At 47.3% G+C, this 18,122-nt stretch overlaps 1 protein-coding gene across 2 annotated transcripts in view; it reads left to right on the forward strand.

The window, feature by feature from the left end:
• Positions 1–2,022: 2,022 nt before the first annotated feature.
• Dpysl5 (dihydropyrimidinase like 5) overlaps positions 2,023–18,122 on the forward strand; it is a 49,068-nt gene continuing 32,968 nt past the window's right edge. Inside the window, exons 1-3 of one of the 2 annotated variants that reach the window (XM_050128511.1) lie at positions 2,023–2,283; positions 2,638–2,648; positions 3,584–3,605. In XM_050128511.1, the coding sequence (XP_049984468.1) occupies positions 2,023–2,283; positions 2,638–2,648; positions 3,584–3,605 (294 nt within the window). Of the gene's footprint in view, positions 2,284–2,637; positions 2,649–3,583; positions 3,606–18,122 lie in introns of those variants that run through there. The other variant, XM_050128510.1, reaches the window with a different exon arrangement.

The raw sequence follows: 18,122 nt of genomic DNA on the forward strand, positions 1-18,122 counted from the left end.
TCCTGTTCAGCTCAGGCCAACACTTCGTGCTGTGCTCACTCTTCACAGGGTTGCACAGAAAGTGCTCATGATGTTATTGTACTGACAGTCACGCTGCTGTTTCCATGGGAGACAGCGCTCCTGACTTCTGATTCCAGTGGCAGAGCTCAGAGCAGAATCCCCCGTAAGGTTTCCTGCCCCCCACACATGCGCTGTGAGCACCAAGGCAAACCAGTATTGTCCTCTGAAACAGGAATATGCTTGGAAAGGCAAGGGTTATGTGCCTGCACCTCCTCCCCTCTGCCCTGCCCCCATCATTATCTTGTCATAAAAACTGGGCCTACCCCTTCTTCATTACAGCTGGGCTTGATGTTATAATGAGAAAGAAGGGAAGAAAGCAAAAGAAATAATTTGGCCTGAGTAGTTTTCCCCATTACCTAAGAACCAACTCCGTTTCAGATTGTTATAAAGTTAAGACTCCATTTAACTGTGGGGCAAAAGAGTCCATGCAGTGTGTTTGGCCTCAGACAACAACAGGCTACTCCCCATCTTCCCAGCTTCTCTATTTCAACTCCCTTCCACAGCCTGTTTGCCAGTGCCTCCCACACTGGGGAGCAAGGCCCCTTCTCCCCCAGGGTCAGAATGATACCTTGCAGGGAGCAGATGTTCAAGGAGGACAGCCATCACTCCCAGTCACCTGCGGTGTGTCCCGGCACTCCCCTGGGCGACAGCTCCTGATTGCCACAGCTGTCCCCCAACATTTCATTAGCACCTGGTGGCTGGTCTTGGAGGGCGCTGGAAGTTCTCTTGGGGTTGTTTTCATGCGTGCTGGCCTAGGCAGCTGGCAGAAACGCGAGATCTCTCCTCTAACCAACTGTACACAGGGGAGCAAGCCGGACACTCCAGGTGGCTGATGAGTCTTCTTGCAAGAGATGTCTCTTCCCCAGATCCCAAGACCTGAACTTGCTTGGTGGTGGGCAAAATGAAGCGAGGAGGATGGGAGAGAAAATCTGTAGCTTCCTTGGCCCTGATCACAGTACTTTGCTGTGTTACCATGATCTGGTGTCCAAGATTACCAGATGTTCCAGAAACTTCTGGTACCGGCCTGCCGGTCATGCTTTAAGCCACATTGCTTACCCCGCGTGCTGTTAGTAGCTGAGGTCTTTCATTACTTAGTTACTGGTTCCGCATGTTGTCAGGATGAGCTCCACTGGTCTGCTTGACGTACCTGAAAAGAGGGGCCCTCAACTGAGGGGTTGCCTCCGTCAGATTGGCACGTGGGCATGTCTCTGGGACGTTTTCTGAATTGCCAGTTGTGTAGGAGGGTCCAGTCCATCTTGTGTGGTGCTGCCCCTGGGCAAGTGGGTCTGGGCTGTATAAGGCAGGAGGCCGAGCTGGCCAGTTTGTGGTGCTCCTCCAAGCCCTCTGCTTCAGCTCTTGCCTCCGGGTTCTTGCCTGGAGCTCTGGCCTTGGCTTTCCTTCATGGTGGACTGTAACCTGGAAGCCGAAATAAACCATTTCCTCCCCAGGTTGCTTTTTGGCCATAGTGTTTATCAGTTCCATGAGTTCCATGAGAGCCTACAACCCTCTTCTGACCTCCTTGGGCACCAGACACACACATGGTGCACATACATATATGTAGGGAAAATATTCATACGCATAAAAAAGATTGTTTTTTAGAAAGAAAAGACAGTGAGCAACGCCTGAGGTGTAACACCCACGGTTGACCTCTGACCTCCACATGTGTTTACATCCATGCCTGTGTCCTTGTACACACCTAAAAGTGATGTTTCTGTGGTCCCCAGTCCCCCCAGCTTCTATATTAACACCATTGTGTCACAAGTCCCATTAAAAACCCACAATGAGAACAGGGAAAGGCTTGTGAACGGAACTTCCTACAGGACTAGTTCTTTGTTCAGGCTACCCATCTCTATTCCCTGGCTACGAAATTGAGCTCTGAGAGGAAGGTGTGGGCTTTGGTGATGACGAACTGTCACCAAACGCAGTGGCCCTAACCAAATTGCGCTTACCTTCCCTAGGAACATGCTCGCCAACTCAGCCAGCGTGAGGATTCTCATCAAGGGGGGGAAGGTGGTGAACGATGACTGCACCCATGAGGCGGACGTCTACATCGAGAACGGCATCATCCAGCAGGTGGGCCGCGAGCTCATGATCCCCGGAGGGGCCAAGGTGATCGACGCCACCGGGAAGCTGGTGATCCCTGGAGGCATTGACACCAGCACCCACTTCCACCAGACCTTCATGAATGCCACGTGTGTGGACGACTTCTACCATGGGACCAAGGTAATGAATGCTCTTTGGTGTGCAAAGTGACTTGCTCTTTGTTGCTTTATCCTGTTTCTGGGACTGCTCCAGAGGAGACCCGCGTGAACCAATACTTCCCAGTGCCGCTACAAGGGCTGGAGAGATCCCTCAGAGGTTAAGAGCACAGGCTGCTCTTCCAGAGGTTCTGAGTTCAACTCCCAGCAACCGCATTGTGGCTCACAGCCATCTGTAATGTGATCTGGTGCCCTCTTCTGGCCTGCAGGCAGAACACATACACATAATAAATAAATCTTCAAAAGAAAGAGTTTCTCTAGGGGTCAATGTGGCAGTTGGATTAGGGGTTTCAGCTAAATATCCTGGATCATTTAAAAGGAAATATTTAGGTCTGTTTTGATAACTGAATCACACAGGAGCTGACTTGACTTTGATATGTTACTTCCTGTAACACAGACCTAGGAAAAAGATGAGGATCAGCTAGTGTTTGTTGCTGTGCATGTTGGTTTGGTAGATCTGTCTGTGCATAGTAAGCTAGACTAAGTTGCCAGTGTCTGTGGCAGACAGTAAACTCACCTCTAATTGTTACAAACAGCAGAAAGCGATCTTCTGGAATCCTCTTCTAGTCTGTTTGTTTTTGAGACAGGGTCTTAATATGTAACCCTGGCTAGCCTGGAACTCAGTGTTTACCAGGCTGGTCTTGAACTCACAAAGATCCACCTGCCTCTGCCTCCCGAGTGCTGGGATTAAAGGGCACCACCATGCCCTGCTTCTTTTTTTTGTTTTTGTTTTTTTTTATTTTTTGAGACAGGTTCTCACTGTGTAGCTTGAGCTGGCCTCTAAATCAAGACAATCCTCCTGCCTCAGCCTCTCAAGTTTATTATTCTTTGAGTCCGCTTGGACAGTAGTAGTGGGTTCTCTTTTCTTTATGAGTATCTCAGACACAGTTCGTCACCTGGAGAGCTAGAGATGAGCTACTGTCTGTTCCCAACACAAACCACAGAAATCCAGACTTGTGAGACAGGTTAAGTCCAAAGAAAACTGGGTTGTGCAAAAAAAAAAAAAAAAAAATATAAAAAAACCAAACCCGCAAGAGGATGGAGCTCTGGTTATTGCTGCTCTTCCTCATCTTCTTAATGAACTGTCTGTCACGTCCCAGCCTCTCCCTGGACACCAGATCATGGTCTGGTGGCGGACAGGGCCTGGCCACACTCCTCTGCTCCCCCAGGGCCTGTGCCGACTGAAACTAGTGCATGTGCCTGCAGATATTTGCCCAGGAATAAGTGAACATTGCTTATTGATATGGGTCTCTAGCAGGTGTCAGATTCACAGTGAAGTTGTTTTAAAATCCAAAGTTGGATCAAATCCCTGGAACACAAGCCCCTCTGCCATGGCAGCCATCCCGTGGAGGTCTGACCGGTGAGGACTCACCTCTAATGAGAGCTGCCTGAGCGAAAGGGATTTGGCAGTTTCTGTGTCCCACGTGGGCCTGCAGCCTCCCTGAATCCCCCAAGCTCAGGACTCTCCCTGTGAGATTCGTTTTCTGAGGGCTCAGGTGTTCTCGAAGGTAAGCAGCGACTGACAGGTCCCCCAAGCCCACCCTGAGGATTCTGGGTGGAGCTTTAGGGACAGGAAGGACTGGGCTCTGGCAGACATCCCTATGGGCTTGTCTACCCAAGGCAGATGGCATAGAGGTCTTCCTTCAGGTGAAGACATGCCCACTTTTGAACCAGAGGCTGCAGAACAGATGCTTGGAGGACCACGTTGTGACACATCACAAGAGTCACAGCCCAGCCTTTGTGCTGAGGTAAGATGCTCCCTGGCTCTGAGGCCTGCCTCAGCCTGGGGAAGAAAAGGCGGCAGACGCTCTGCCTTCTCTGAGAACTTTGTGCATTCTGCAGGTGGTGTTTCACTGGCGAGATAGGAAACCTCATCCTTATAAACCTGGGATCCTTTCCCGGGTGCTGTGGGGGCACTTGGGACTTTTCTTAAAGTCAGTAAGTGTATCTGGTCATCACCCTGAGCACTAAGGCCAGGCCTATTTTGTTTGTGGTTGTTTTCTTTCTTTTCAGTTTTTCAAGGCAGGTTTCTCTGTGTAGCTCTGGCTGTCCTGGAACTTTCTTTGTAGACCAGGCTGGCCTTGAACTCAGATCCACCTTCTTCCTCCTGAGTGCTGGGATTAAAGGGGTGCACCACCACCGCCTGGCTGTTTGTGTTTATTTTCATTGCCAATTTTATTAAGGTACAGTGTACACACATAGGCTTGCTCTGGTACCCAGAGTCGTCACACCTGAACTTGCTCTTGTCACTGACTCTTTTTCCCTGCTCAGTCTCCATCAAGGGTAACCTCTATCCTGACTTTAAATTCAACAGATTTTTTAATGTAACAGGTATTCACAAATCATATACTTTACTATGTAAAGTATACAAAGGGACACATCTGTAATCCCTGAATTTGAGACACTAATATGGGAGGATTTTTGCAAATTTGAGGCCATCCTGGACTGCACAGAATTGGGTCAGTCAGGAATACATAGAAAATGTCTCAAAATAATAAATAAATAAATAAAACCAAAGCAGGCGAGTCAGTGGTTTTTAGTATATCTTTAATAGATTGGCTTTGAGTATTTACCTAAGATTCTTTATGTAAATGAAATCCAGTAGTTCTTTCACTCAGATCTTACTGCAACTTGCTGCATGCCGTAGTCTGTTGAGTGTCCTGACTTTGTGGCATTCTACATGGAACTTATCCGCAATACTGTCAGTGAACACCAGGTCCTACAGTACGGTTGCTATGGATGTGTCTGTGTCTTTTGGCAAGCACGTGTGTACACAGTGCTGTGCATGTCCCTGGGAATGTAACTGCCAGGCCATGGTATACGTCACTGACATGCTCGGCACTTGTAGATTCTGTCCAGTAGCTTCCAAACTGGTTAGGCCAACTCCAGCCCTAGCAGGCAGTGTGGAAGGCACAGTGATTAACACCGACATTACTGATAACCACTCCAGTCAGTCTTGGAGCCCGTTCTGTAGGATGCTCAGGCCTTGAACCAAAGATTATAGTTGTGGGTTGCTGCCTCTGCTCTGGGGAGACCTTTGATCCTGAGCCAGATGCCACCCTGTCACTGTGCTTTCTACTGGCCTCGCAGAGGTCAGAGTGGCCTTCTCTGTCCTCTTTTCCACACTGACTATGGCCAGGGCCTCATTAGCCAGGAGTGACGAGTTTTCCCCTGAGAGCCTGCAGCTCTCTATAGATGATTAAAAGTTCTGTGCACGGTTGTCTGTGCCAGGTGGAAGGGAACCTTGATCTTTTCCAGGCTGCTTTTCCATTAGGACAGAAAATGCCAGAGAACATCCAAAGGCTCCTGTGGGATTAAAGGCCACTGTTCTGCAGGTGTGAGCTGATGCAGACACCCCCACTCTGTGTAATGCATTGTTGGGAATTTAAATCGTAGACACCCCTTCCCCAAGCCATCTTAGTTCCTGGTGACAGGGACATCTAAATGTATGTGTGTGTGTGGTGTGTGTGTGTGTGGTGTGTTGTGTGTGTGTAGAGGTAAGAGAACAACTTTGTGTAATTGGTTCTATTAAATGGGTTCCAGGGATCAAATTTACGTTGCCAGGTTTGCATGCCAAACACCTTCCCCTGCTGACCCATTTCGCTGTCCTCTAAATAAAAGTTTTTTACATTTATCTCCTAAACAAGCTTCTGTGCCCCAGCCTTCCTATTGCCCACCATTTAGGTAACAAAGGCCCTGACCTCCTCAGAAGTTCTTCCTCAAGTCTCCCATGAAGAGACTTCTTCCATGCCTTCTCCTTCACTGACCCCCACATCTCCCTTCCAGCTGCCGCTCCTAATAGCAACCATTCTGACTCCCTGTCTCAACTAGTCCCTAGTAGAAGAACTACTTCCCTGTTGACTCTGACTGTCCGGGAGCCTGTGGGTTTAATTATGACAACTTGGTCTTCATGCAAAGGCTATACACTCTGGATAAATGGCCACCGATCTGCTTAGCTCACACCAGGAAAGACTAATTGACTCTACAGATGTGGGTGTATAATAGAATCACAGTCCGGAGGAAGAGCTCCTGTGTGGCTGGCCCACAGAGCAGGAAGGATCAAGTTGCATCTCTTCCCTGACTGTCTGGCAGACCCTTGGGTCTTGAACCCTGCATTTCCAGTGCATGTCCTCCTCAGAGTTTGCATGCTTGATGTTTGGAGAACAGCCAACAGGCCTGGGAGAGAAAAGCAGTTGAAAGACCGACTTTGCCAGTAGCATCTGAGTCCACATTGTGCTGGGTCTGAGGGGAATTCTCCCTGGCACTGTAGCGAGCCAGCGGCTGGCTCTGCCATGCTCCCCAGCTCCCAGCCCCATCACTTGATCTTCTGTTATCCTGCCTGTCCCAGGCACCACCTCCCCACACCACTCCAACCTACAAGCTTCCCCTCCAGCAGGACCAACCACTTGCAGTAATCCAGATCCCATTCCTGAAGGCTGTTTCCCACTGTGGGGAGGCAGATGTAGGGAAAGAAACATCCAATTGTATTGGCTAAGAGTAGGGTTGTCCTCTTTGTGAGTACCTCATATTGTGCCACCAAGAATATGCACGTGGGCACTTGGCTGCTGTCAATCAGTGGTTCTCACGACCTTCTGAGATAATCAGTATCAGTTATTCTATTTAAAAAATGAAAGTTTGCTCATCGTGTCTGTGTGTGTGTGTGTTGCCTACGTGTATGCCTGTGGGTCCTCTGGAACTGAAGTCGAAAATGGTTGTGAGCTGCCATGTGGGTATTGGAAATTGAGCCTGGGTCCTTTGGAAGAGCAGCCAGTGCTCTTAACTCTCCAGTCCAAAATCCATTTTTAAAGTCATAGGCACCAGCCTCTTCACTAACATTCTGGTAGATGGGCAGACATGCACCACTGTCAGAAGCTTCCCGTGTGCCTCTCAGGCCTCCTCCAAAAACTATTCTAAGAACCATGGCCTAGGCAGGCTGATGGTTGTCAGTCCTTGGAAGCAACTTGCATTACAACCACTTGGGGAATTTTTAACAGATGCCAGACCAATTAAATCAGGTCTGCCCCTCCCTCATCCCTGTGATTCTAACCCCGGGCAGGAAGGCTGTTGTTTGGAATGGGGCTGTGCCTTGGCTGTGCTATGATGCCCATCTGACTGGCCCTTGCCTTAAGTGCCAAGGCTGGCAGCTGAGTTCCATCTGACAGCACAGCCTGCCTGCCAATCTTATTTGCATCTGTTTCTCCACTCACATTCCAGGCTCCTAGGTGCGGACTCCGAAACCCTAAAGCCTGCCACCCCTATACTTTCTGAGCCCTCCTGGCACCATATTCTACCTTTCTTTATGTCCCCTGCAGAAGTCATCATAGAGAAGTGGGCAGCTGGCTAGAGTAGTCATCAAGCAGAATACTGACTGAGACTGACTGTCTTCTTGGAGGTCCCAGAGACAGCCTCCTTCCTGTGCCAAGGGCTGCCCAGTCACAGAGACCACCTCCTGTAGATAGAAGTTTCTGTCCCTCCCGGTTCCACAGCCATTCAGTCCCAAATAAACACACAGGTTTATATTAATTGTGAACAGTTTGGCTTATTGTTCAGGCTTATTACTAACTACCTCTTACAACTTAAATTAACCCATAATTCTTATCTATGTTTAGCCGTGTAACTTGGTAACTTTTCTCAGTAAGGCATTCTCATCTTGCTTCCTCTGCCTCTGGATGACAACTGAGTCTCTGCCTTTCTTCTTCACAGAATTCTCTTAGTCTGGTCTTAGCCTGGCTGCTGGCCAATCAGCATTTTATTAAACCAATATGAGTGACAATTCTTTACAGTGTATAAGAGCATTCTCCCACAGCATGAAAAACGTCAGCATCAAGGTTTTTATGTGTCAGGTACGAAACAGGCCTGGGGCTGTTAACGGGCACAAACTGAGATGGACTGACATATTCTGCCCCGACTGGAGGGCCCTCGCCCTCCCTTTCCATCTTCCACTACAGAGGAGCCTGTCTGGCCGGGTCCTGAGATATGCCAGGCTCTAATGCATAAGTGAATTCCCTTAGGTGTTCAACCTTGCCAGCATCCATCCTAAGGAACCCATTCCCCCATTGGCCAGGCTGGTTTTGCTTCTGAAATTTTCTCCCTTGAAATGAACTTTTTTGGTTTTTCGAGACAGGGTTTCTCTGTTTAAGAGTCCTAGCTGCCCTGGAACTCGCTCTGTAGACCAGGCTGGCCTCGAACTCATATAGACCTCTGGAAGGACCTCTTAACCTCTGAGCCATCTCCCCAGCCCACAATTTTTTCTTTAAAGATTTATTTTATGTTATTTGTATATGTGTGTCTGTGTATGTGTGTGCACATGTGTGTGTTGATCTTGATGTCAAAAGAAAGCACAGGATCCCTGAGCTGGAGTTACAGACAGGTAGTTGTAAGCTGATGGATGTGGGACCGAATGCAATCCTCTGTTAGTGTGCGAGCTGAGCTTGACCGCTGAGCTGTCTCTCCGGCCCCTCTTCTGCTCTTCTGGATACCCTTGCTGCCTGTGTCCCTGGCTCTGCCACCCTGGCGCTTTCACCAGCCTTCCTTGGGCATCATCCCTTACTTCTCAGCTCGTTTTCCTGGTTCAGCTGCTGCCTTACCATGCCGCCCTCCTGGCTGCCTGCCACCTCTGTAGCCTGGCTCTGCTGGTTGGAATCTGCGTAGCTCTGCTCCTCTTTTTTTTTTTTTCTTTCTTTCTTTATTTATTTATTAAATATTTCAGTCTCTTCCCCACCTCCGCCTCCCCTTTCCCTCCCCCTCCCCCAATCCGTTCCCCCTCCCTCGTCAGCCCAAAGAGCAATCAGGGCTCTCCGTCCCGTGGGAAGTCCGAGGAAAACCCTCCTCCGTCCAGGTCTCGTAAGGTGAGCATCCAAACTGCCTAGGCTCCCACAAAGCCACTACATGCAGTAGGATCAAAGACCCATTGCCATTGTTCTTGATGTCTCAGTAGTCCTCATTGTCCGCTATGTTCAGTGAGACCGGTTTTAACCCAGGCTTTTTCAGACCCAGGTCAGCTGGCCTTGGTGAGTTCCCAATAGAGCATCTCCATTGTCTCAGTGTGTGGGTGCACCCCTCGCGGTCCTGAGTTCCTTGCTCATGTTCGCTCTCCTTCTGCTCCTGATTTGGACCTTGAGATTTCAGTCCGGTGCTCCAATGTGGGTCTCTGTCTCTGTCTCCTTTCATCGCCTGATGAAGGTTAATATTCAGGAGGATGCCTAAATGTTTTTCTTTGGGTTCTCCTTCTTCTTTAGCTTCTCTAAGAACCCGAATTGTAGGCTCAATGTCCTTTATTTATGGCTAGAAACCAAATATGAGTGAGAACATCCCATGTTCCTCTTTTTGGGTCTGGCTTACCTCACTCAGGATAGTGTTTTCTATTTCCATCCATTTGCCTGCAAACTTCAAGAAGTCCTTGTTTTTTACTGCTGAGTAGTACTCTAATATGTATATATTCCATACTTTCTTCATCCATTCTTCAATTGAGGGGCATCTAGGTTGTTTCCAGGTTCTGGCTATTACAAACAATGCTGCTATGAACATAGTAGAGCATATATTTTTGTTGCATGATAAGGCCTCTCTTGGGTATATTCCCAAGAGTGGTATTGCTGGGTCCATGGGTAGGTTGATCCCAAATTTTCTGAGAAACCGCCACACTGCTTTCCAGAGTGGTTGTACAAGTTTGCATTCCCACCAGCAATGGATAAGTGTACCCCTTTCTCCACAACCTCTCCAGCATAGGCTATCATTGGTGTTTTTGATTTTAGCCATTCTGACAGGTTACCCACAGTCGAACTGGGAGCATTCTAGGAGCACGTCATGGTACAGCTCTGCCTTATGAGGCACCTGGAAGAAATTCTCCCCCACCCCACTCCTCAGTGGTACTTAGCCCACTTGCAAGAAGTAGGTTAATTTTCTATGTAACTAATTACTGTATTCGTTGTAATTTACAATAGCCATTTATTAGCTATCTAGCAGGTTGGAGATGTGGGCACAGGTCCTCTGCCACCCACAGTCCCACAAGCTGTCATCAAGGTGTCGCTGGAGTTTAGGGTGCTCTTGTGCTATTGGTAGAATTCCTATCATTGCCGCTGGAGACGGCTGAGGTCCCTGTCCTTGTTGGCTCTTAGCTGGAGGCCGATCTCAGCTCCTCAGCGGCTGCCCACAATGCCTTGTCTCGCGCCCCACCAGTCTTCGAAGCCACTTTCGTCTCATATCCCCTTCTGTCATCAAATCCTGGCCAGAATCTCTCCCATCATAAGCTCTGACCTGGGATGGGTTCACCGAGTTATCTGGGGTCCACTTAAAGAGTTGGCTTCCTTTCTGGAAGACAGTGTGCTTGCTGTCCTCTTCACTGGGTCCTTTCCTTCTCCACAGAAGGGTGCGTGCGCGTCACTGTGAGTTCAGTCATAATTTTTCCCACCACAAGGCATCCCATACACAATCAGCCATTCTGTTGTCCTGCCTCCACTCGCCGGTTTTGTTAACAGATTCTTCCCCTGGGCTGGAGAGACAGCATGGTGGCTGAAAGTATGAAAGAATTTGATCCTCAACACCCACACGAAACCTAGGCCTAGCAGCACACATCTGTCACCCCAGCGCTGGGGTTGGTCACATGGACCCTGAGAGGTTGCTGGCCAGCCAGTCTATCCAAACAGCATGTTCCAGGTTCCTCCAGGGTCAGTGACAGACCCTGTCTCAAGAAATGAAGCAATGAAGAAAGACACTCCGCATCAACTTCCGGCCTCCACATGCATACAGCACACAGAAATAGATAAATAAGATGGTACAAACACGTTTCCAAAAGTTTTGGCTTTTGGTTTTTGTTTTTTGAGGCAGGGTTTCTCTGTGTAACAGCCCTAGCTGTCTTGGAATTAGCTCTTGAAGACCAGGCTGGCCTCAAACTCACAGAGATCCACCTGCCTCTTCCTCCCGAATACTGGGATTAAAGGCGTGCACCACCACCACCCAGCACATCTCAAAAATTTTAAATTAGATTTATTCATTCATTGCTTTTCGGCTTTTTGACTAAGATCAAGTGCAGATTTATTCGTGGTTTTATGTGTGAGGATTTTGCCTGTATGTTTATTCGGGCACCATACGCATGGCTGGTGCCCAAGGAGGTCATTGGATCCCCTGGAAGTAGGGTTGCAGATGGTCGTGAGCCACCATGTGAGCGCTGGGAACAGAATTCCTGTCCTCTGCAAAGGTGATCGGTGCATTTCACCACTGAGCCATCTCTCCAGCCCCAAATAAATACATTTAGAAAATAAATAAATAAATAAATAAAAGTCACCTCAGCAGCAACCCCTCCGCTGCCTTGACCACATCCCAGCTTCAACTACTGTTGCTTCCATTATCCAAAGCCTTGAGCTTAGGTTTCTAGATCTTCACTCCAAAAACCTTACATCTGACCATATCCTAGCTGTCCACCTCTCGTGGCCAGGCTGTTCCCAGCCTCGTCATCCTGGGCTTTGAGATTGCTTCCTGAGGCAGCTTTCCCTCTCAGCCAGGTGGCAGTCTCTGAGGGCCGGAGACCATGGTTTATGTTTGGTCTGTGGTTGCCCAAAGACCCACACAGCTCTCAGCACACAACAGACACCCACTTAACAGCTGACTCTCAGCTCGGTGTAGTAGTTAGGAGTGGAGCCTAGGCATGCTGCCCAAGTGTGAGCATCAGCCCCACCTTCGCAGACTGTGCATTATACAAGTTAATGTCTCCTGGTCTCCTGATGTCCTGATCTGGAAAACAGATGATTAATGGCCCTTTGTTTACATTTATTGAGTTACCATTTATGAAGAACTCGAAATAGCACTTGGTGCTTATTAAATATTAAATAAGCATTTTTTTAAATGTGTGTATTGATCATGTTGACTGAAAGCAGAGCCTCGAAGATCTGCTTGTGGCTGGGCAGTGGTGGTGCACGCCTTTAATCCCAGCACTCAAGAGGCAGGAGCATCTCTTGAGTTTGAAGCCAGCCTGGTCTACATAGTGAGTTTCAGAACAGCCAGGGCTCCACGGAGAAACCCTGTCTCAAAAAATAAATAATAAATAAATAAAAGAAAGAAACCCAACTTGTGGTCTCTCATGTGCATCGACATTAAAACTATAGGCATCAGTTAGGAACTGAACGACTGGATTTCCTTCCTACTCTTAGTATGCCCAACTTAACAAAGCCTTGTTGGTAATTTTCAGTCTCCCTGAACATTGGCTGGCAGTTCAAAATGTAGGAAGGCCCGGTTGGTCCTTCGTAGAACAAGCGTGAGAGAGATGCGTCATTTCTTATTTCAATTTTTATTGGAAATGACCCCTTTTGCTGAGTCCTTCCCACCCCCCACTTCCCAGAATAAAGGGCGTTTGCAAAGAATTTATCGATACAGAGAGGCCATGGCATTTTGCAATCTGGAGACCAGGGTAGAGCTTACCATGCCCGTGTGCATCTTAAGAAGCCTCCAGACCCAGGACAAGGAGCTCTGTGTTTTCTACTGACCTCAGAAACTTTAGAAAGAAGAGCCGGTGAGACGGTGCCGCCAGTAAAAGAGCTTACAGAGTTCCATCCCTGAGACCCTCACTGCAGAGGAGAGAATTGGCTCCCAGGAGTTGTCCTCTCACCTCCGTGCATGTGCCGTGACACATGCAAATAAATACAATTTTTAAAATTTAAAAAGGAGAAAATGTGTGTGTGTATGACAGTGATTCCTGTTGCGTGTAGGCCATGCTGTTTCTTATTCTTTCCTTAAAGCCTTTATCATTTTGCTCTTTGTTGTTATTTTTGATATTTCAAAAGAGATTTTATGGGGTGTGTATGTGTGTGGCATATGTGCACATGCCCATATGTGGATGTGGATGTTCATGTGTACGCGTGTGCACACATGTGGATGTGGATGTTCGTGTGTATGTGTGTGCACATATGTGGATGTGGATGTTCGTGTGTACGCGTGTGCACACATGTGGATGTGGATGTTCGTGTGTATGTGTGTGCACACATGTGGATGTGGATGTTCGTGTGTATGTGTACACATATGTGGATGTGGATGTTCGTGTGTACGCGTGTGCACGCACCCATTCAAGTGCATTTGGAGGTCAGAGGAGGATGCCAAGTGGCCTCTATTGCTCTTATTCCCTTGAGACAGGATCCCTCATTGCACCGGAAGTGAACTTTTGACAAAGCTGGCTGGCCAGCAAGGTCCCAGGATCCACCAGCGCCAGGGTTACAGGCACATGCAGCCTGGCTTTTACATTGGTGCTAAGGGTTTGAACTCAGGCCCACATGTTGCCTAGGAATCATTCTATATATTAGATCCCTGCCCCAATTCCTCAAAGATATTTTAACATGGTCTTGTGCAAAACTTCAGAAGCACTCAGGTGCAAGTCTGTGTGTGCCCTCCCAAGCCTTGCTGAGGTTACCTCTGAAGTCACCATAGTTCTTCACTGGGCATGCAATGCATGTCTTAGGATGACCATGCATGTAGACACTGAATCTGTCCCCTGAGAGGTTCCAGCCTTGCTTTTTTGTTCCCTGCTGCCAACTGTATGGTCCTCTCCTTTAGAACCCTAGGAAGGTAGCCCCGTTGGTAGAGTGCTTGTCTAGCATGCATGAGGCCTAGAACCACATAAACTGGCTGTGGTGGGGGAAAACAATGTCTGCAGTCCAAGCACCTGGGAGGTAGAGGCAGAAGGACCGAGGAATTCAAGGTCAGCCTCTGCTGGTTTGAAGCCAGCTAGGCTACACGGGACTGTCTCACAAACAAACAACAGTGACAAGTAATCTTAAAAGCCAGAGGATACTTACCTAGTGGCTATAGCTGGGACCTGACTACAGGAACAACATCACTGACCAATACCTAGATCTTACACAACATCTGCTCTCACACCCTTAGGCATCCTCGTGGTCCCACATCGACACACACAAGTACAGAGCTGGAAACTGACATGGGGAGTGGATTAATTTGACCGCTATCCATAAATCGCTTTCCATAGTATTTTAGTTAATAGTTAAGAATTAAGTGAAGCTTACTATCTTATTGGTGAGCTCCACCCTTGGGGAGATACAGTTATGATTAGATACACACAACCACCACCCTCTTTTTAATCTATGTCTTTTTCTTTTAATTTATTTATTTATTATGTATACAGTGTTCTGTCTGTTTGTATGCTTGCTGGACATGAAGAGGGCACCAGACCTCATTACAGATGGTTGTGAGCCACCATGTGGTTGCTGGGAATTGAACTCAGGACCTCTGGAAGAACAGTCAGTGCTCTTAACCTCTGAGCCATCTCTCCAGCCCCCTCAATCAATGTCTTTAAAGCAACTTGGGCTGGAGAGCTGGTTCAGCAGTGGAGTGTGTATTACTCTTGCAGAAGACCTGGTTCAGTTCCCAGCACCCACATGGCAACTCATATGTAACTCCAGTTCCAGGGGATTTCACGCCCTCTTCTGGCCTCTGCCACTACTGCATGCACTTGAGGCCCAGATATTCCTGCCGGCAAAATAACATACACATAAAATAAAAATACGTCTTTAAGAAAAGAAATCAACCGGGCAGGGTGGCACACACCTTTAATCCCAGCACTCAGGAAGCAGACACAGGCAGATCTCTGTGAGTTCAAAGCCAACCTGGTCTACAAAGCAAGTTCCAGGATTGTTACAGANNNAGGGAAGAAAAAAGAAAAGAAAGAGAAAAGAAAACAAATATATTAATAAATTTTGTATGTTTATCAATATACAATAAAACACATATTTTAACTTTTTGAGATTATAATGTATCATTTCCCTCTTCTCTTTCCTTTTTCCAACTCTTCCAATGTACCCTCCACCTTACTCTCTCTCAGATTTGTAGCTTCCTTTTCTATAACTGTTGCTCTCTGTGTGTGTGTGTGTATTCCTAAATCTATAAATGCAACCTGCTCAGGTCTTATAATGTTACTTGTATGTATATGATTTTAGAACTGACCATTTAGTATAGGATAACCAAGTGGAAACTACACATTTTTAAAAATATGTTTATTTATTATGTACACAGTGCTCTCTGTCTGCAAGTTTACCGACAGGCCGGAAGTAAGCGCCAGATCTCATTATGCGTGGTTGTGAGCCACCGTGTGGTTGCTGGGAACTGAGCTCAGACCTCTGGAAGAGCACCCAGTGCTCTTGACCTCCCAGCCACCTCTCCAGTCCCAGAGCTACACATTGAAAAGCATACGGTTTAGTACCTTTTGATATAATGATACATTGGCATACTGGCCTGGCATTCCAATTAATATAAGAACCACACCTGCCATCCCTTCCCAGTGTTTCTTTATAGCTTTGTAATCTTTCCAGCTACTTCTGGCCTCTCTGGCCCCAGATCATCACTGACCTTTCTCCCGTCACTGTGCGTTAATTCCCAGCACTTCTGTATAAATGGGATAATGGAACAGGTATCCTCACTCTCCCCCTTCTTTCTCTGCTTTCTGGCTTCGTCCTGTTAAGTTAGGGGCTATTGCAGAAGATGCTACTCTGAGCATCTGCGCCTATGCGATCGTACAGACAGGAGCTACCGTCTCCCTTTGGGAAGTACCTCGCAGCGACTGTGTCAGTCACACCGTGGGTGTGTGTTTGGCTCTTTAGGAGATCATCAGACTGTTCCCACGCGGACTGCAGCATTTCTGTTCCTCCCGGCAGATGCTCTCTTCGCAGCCACCCGTTACGGTCCATTTGTTGAATTTCAGCCATTCTAATGTGTGGCGCAACGCGTGTGCTGTTCATTTCCATTTCCCTAATGGTTGTGGCTGAGTATTTTTCCAAACTCATCCCCCTGCGTGTATCTTCGGTGAAGTGTCTGGTGCCTTTTGCAAGTTTTTGGATTATTGGAGGATGATTTTTTGTTTGTTTGGTTTGGTTTGGTTTTTCCAGACAGAGTTTCTCTGTGTACCAGCCCTGGCTGTCCTGGAACTCACTCACAGAGATCCGCCTGCTTCGGCCTCCCAAGTGCTGGGATTAAAGGTGTGCACCACCACTGCTCGGCTGGAGCATGATTCTTACCAGGTTGCAAGAGATGTTGATGTGGTCTACTCCTTTGTTGAAGATACACCTTGAAAATATTTTCCTCCGATTGCTTGTTTAATCTTAATACTGGCTCTTATTTATTTATTTTGTGTGTGAGATGTGTGAATACAGGCACACAGGTACCCCAGCACTCATGTGGAAGCCAGAGGACAACCTTGGGTGTTGTCAACCTCTGCCTTCTATCTCTATTGGAACAGAATCTCACTTGTAGCCCTCACTGGGCTCAAACTCACTACCTAGACAAGATTGGCCTGGAACTCACAGAGATCGACCTGTCTCAGCCTCCCAGATGCTGGGACTAAAGGTGTGTGTAGCTTGGTTTTTTTTTTTTTTTTTTTTTTTTTTTTACTCGTTGGGGGCCCACCACTCAGCTCCCAAATAAATACACGGAGACTTATTCTTACTTAGGAATGCACAGCCTTAGCGTGGCTTGGTTCTAGCCAGCTTTTCTAACTTAAACTACCCTATTTCTCTTTAGCTATGTTTTGTCTCTGGGCTTTCTACCTTTCTTTATTCTATATGTCTTTCTCCCTTCTTACTCTGTGGCTGGCTGTGTGACTGTGTGACTGGCTCATGGCGTCCCTCTCCTTCTTTTCTTCCTTCTCACTCTCCCAAACCTAGATTTCTCCTCCTACTTATTTTCTCTTCCTGGCAGCCCTGCCTATCCTTTCATCTGCCTTGCTATTGGCCTTTCAGCTCTTTAGTAGACCAATCAGGTGTGTTAGGCAGGCAAAGTAACACAGCTTCACAGAGGTAAACAAATGTAACATATAAGACTGCAACACATCTTTACATCATTAAACAAATTTCCACAGCAGAAACAGATGCAACACATCTTAAAATAATATTCCACAACAAGTGTGTGCTATCACAGCTGAATGACACAAGAGGTTTTTGTTTGTTTTGTTTTTGAGACAGGGTTTCTCAGTAGCTTTGGGGCCTGTCATGGAACTCCCTCTGTAGACCAGGCTGGCCTCAGATTCACAGAGATTCGCCGGTCTCTGCCTCCCAAGTGCTAGGATTAAAGGTGTGTGCCACCACCATCTGGCCACACTAGAGTTTCTTTTATTTCTGCCGCATCCACTGAGCAGCTGGCCCTGGACTTCTGGGAGTCTCCCTTCTCTGTCTCCCATTTTCCTCGTACAAGCTTTAGGGTTACGGATGTATCTGACTTTTATGTGGGTTCTGGGGATTCAAACTCAGGTCCTCATGTTTGTACAGCATGACATTTTCTCCCTGAATCATCCTCCAGGCCCCTCAACAATGACTTTTAAAAGGCAAAAGTATTTTTTATTTTAATGTTCTATGTTTTGATTTCTTTTTCATCTTCATTTATTTGTTGGAGAATCAAGACTTTTTATAAAATCCATGATCAGTAACATTCTCCTGTATTTTTTTTAAAGATTTATTTATTAAGCATACAATGTACTGCTGGCAAGGAAGGCAGCAGGTCTCATTACAGATGGTTGTGAGCCACCATGTGGTTGCTGGGAATTGAACTCAGGACCTCTGGAAGAGCAGCCAGTGCTCTTACCCTCTGAGCCACCTCTCCAGCCCCTCTCCTGTATTTTTAAGGTATTATTTTTATTTTATGTGTACAGGTGTTTTCCCTGTGCCCTTGTTAGGTTTCTGATGCTGTGAAGAGACACCACAACCACGGCAATCCTTATAAAGAAAACATTTAACTGGGGTGGCTCCCTGACAGTTTCAGAGGTTCAGTCCATTATCATCATGACGGGGAGTATGGTGGCATGCAGGCAGGCAAGTGCCAGAG

Source organism: Alexandromys fortis, unplaced genomic scaffold (genome assembly GCF_014885135.2).
Source record: "Alexandromys fortis isolate MF-2015 unplaced genomic scaffold, M_Fortis_MF-2015_v1.1 scaffold_304, whole genome shotgun sequence".
NCBI classification, from domain to species: Eukaryota; Metazoa; Chordata; class Mammalia; order Rodentia; family Cricetidae; genus Alexandromys; species Alexandromys fortis.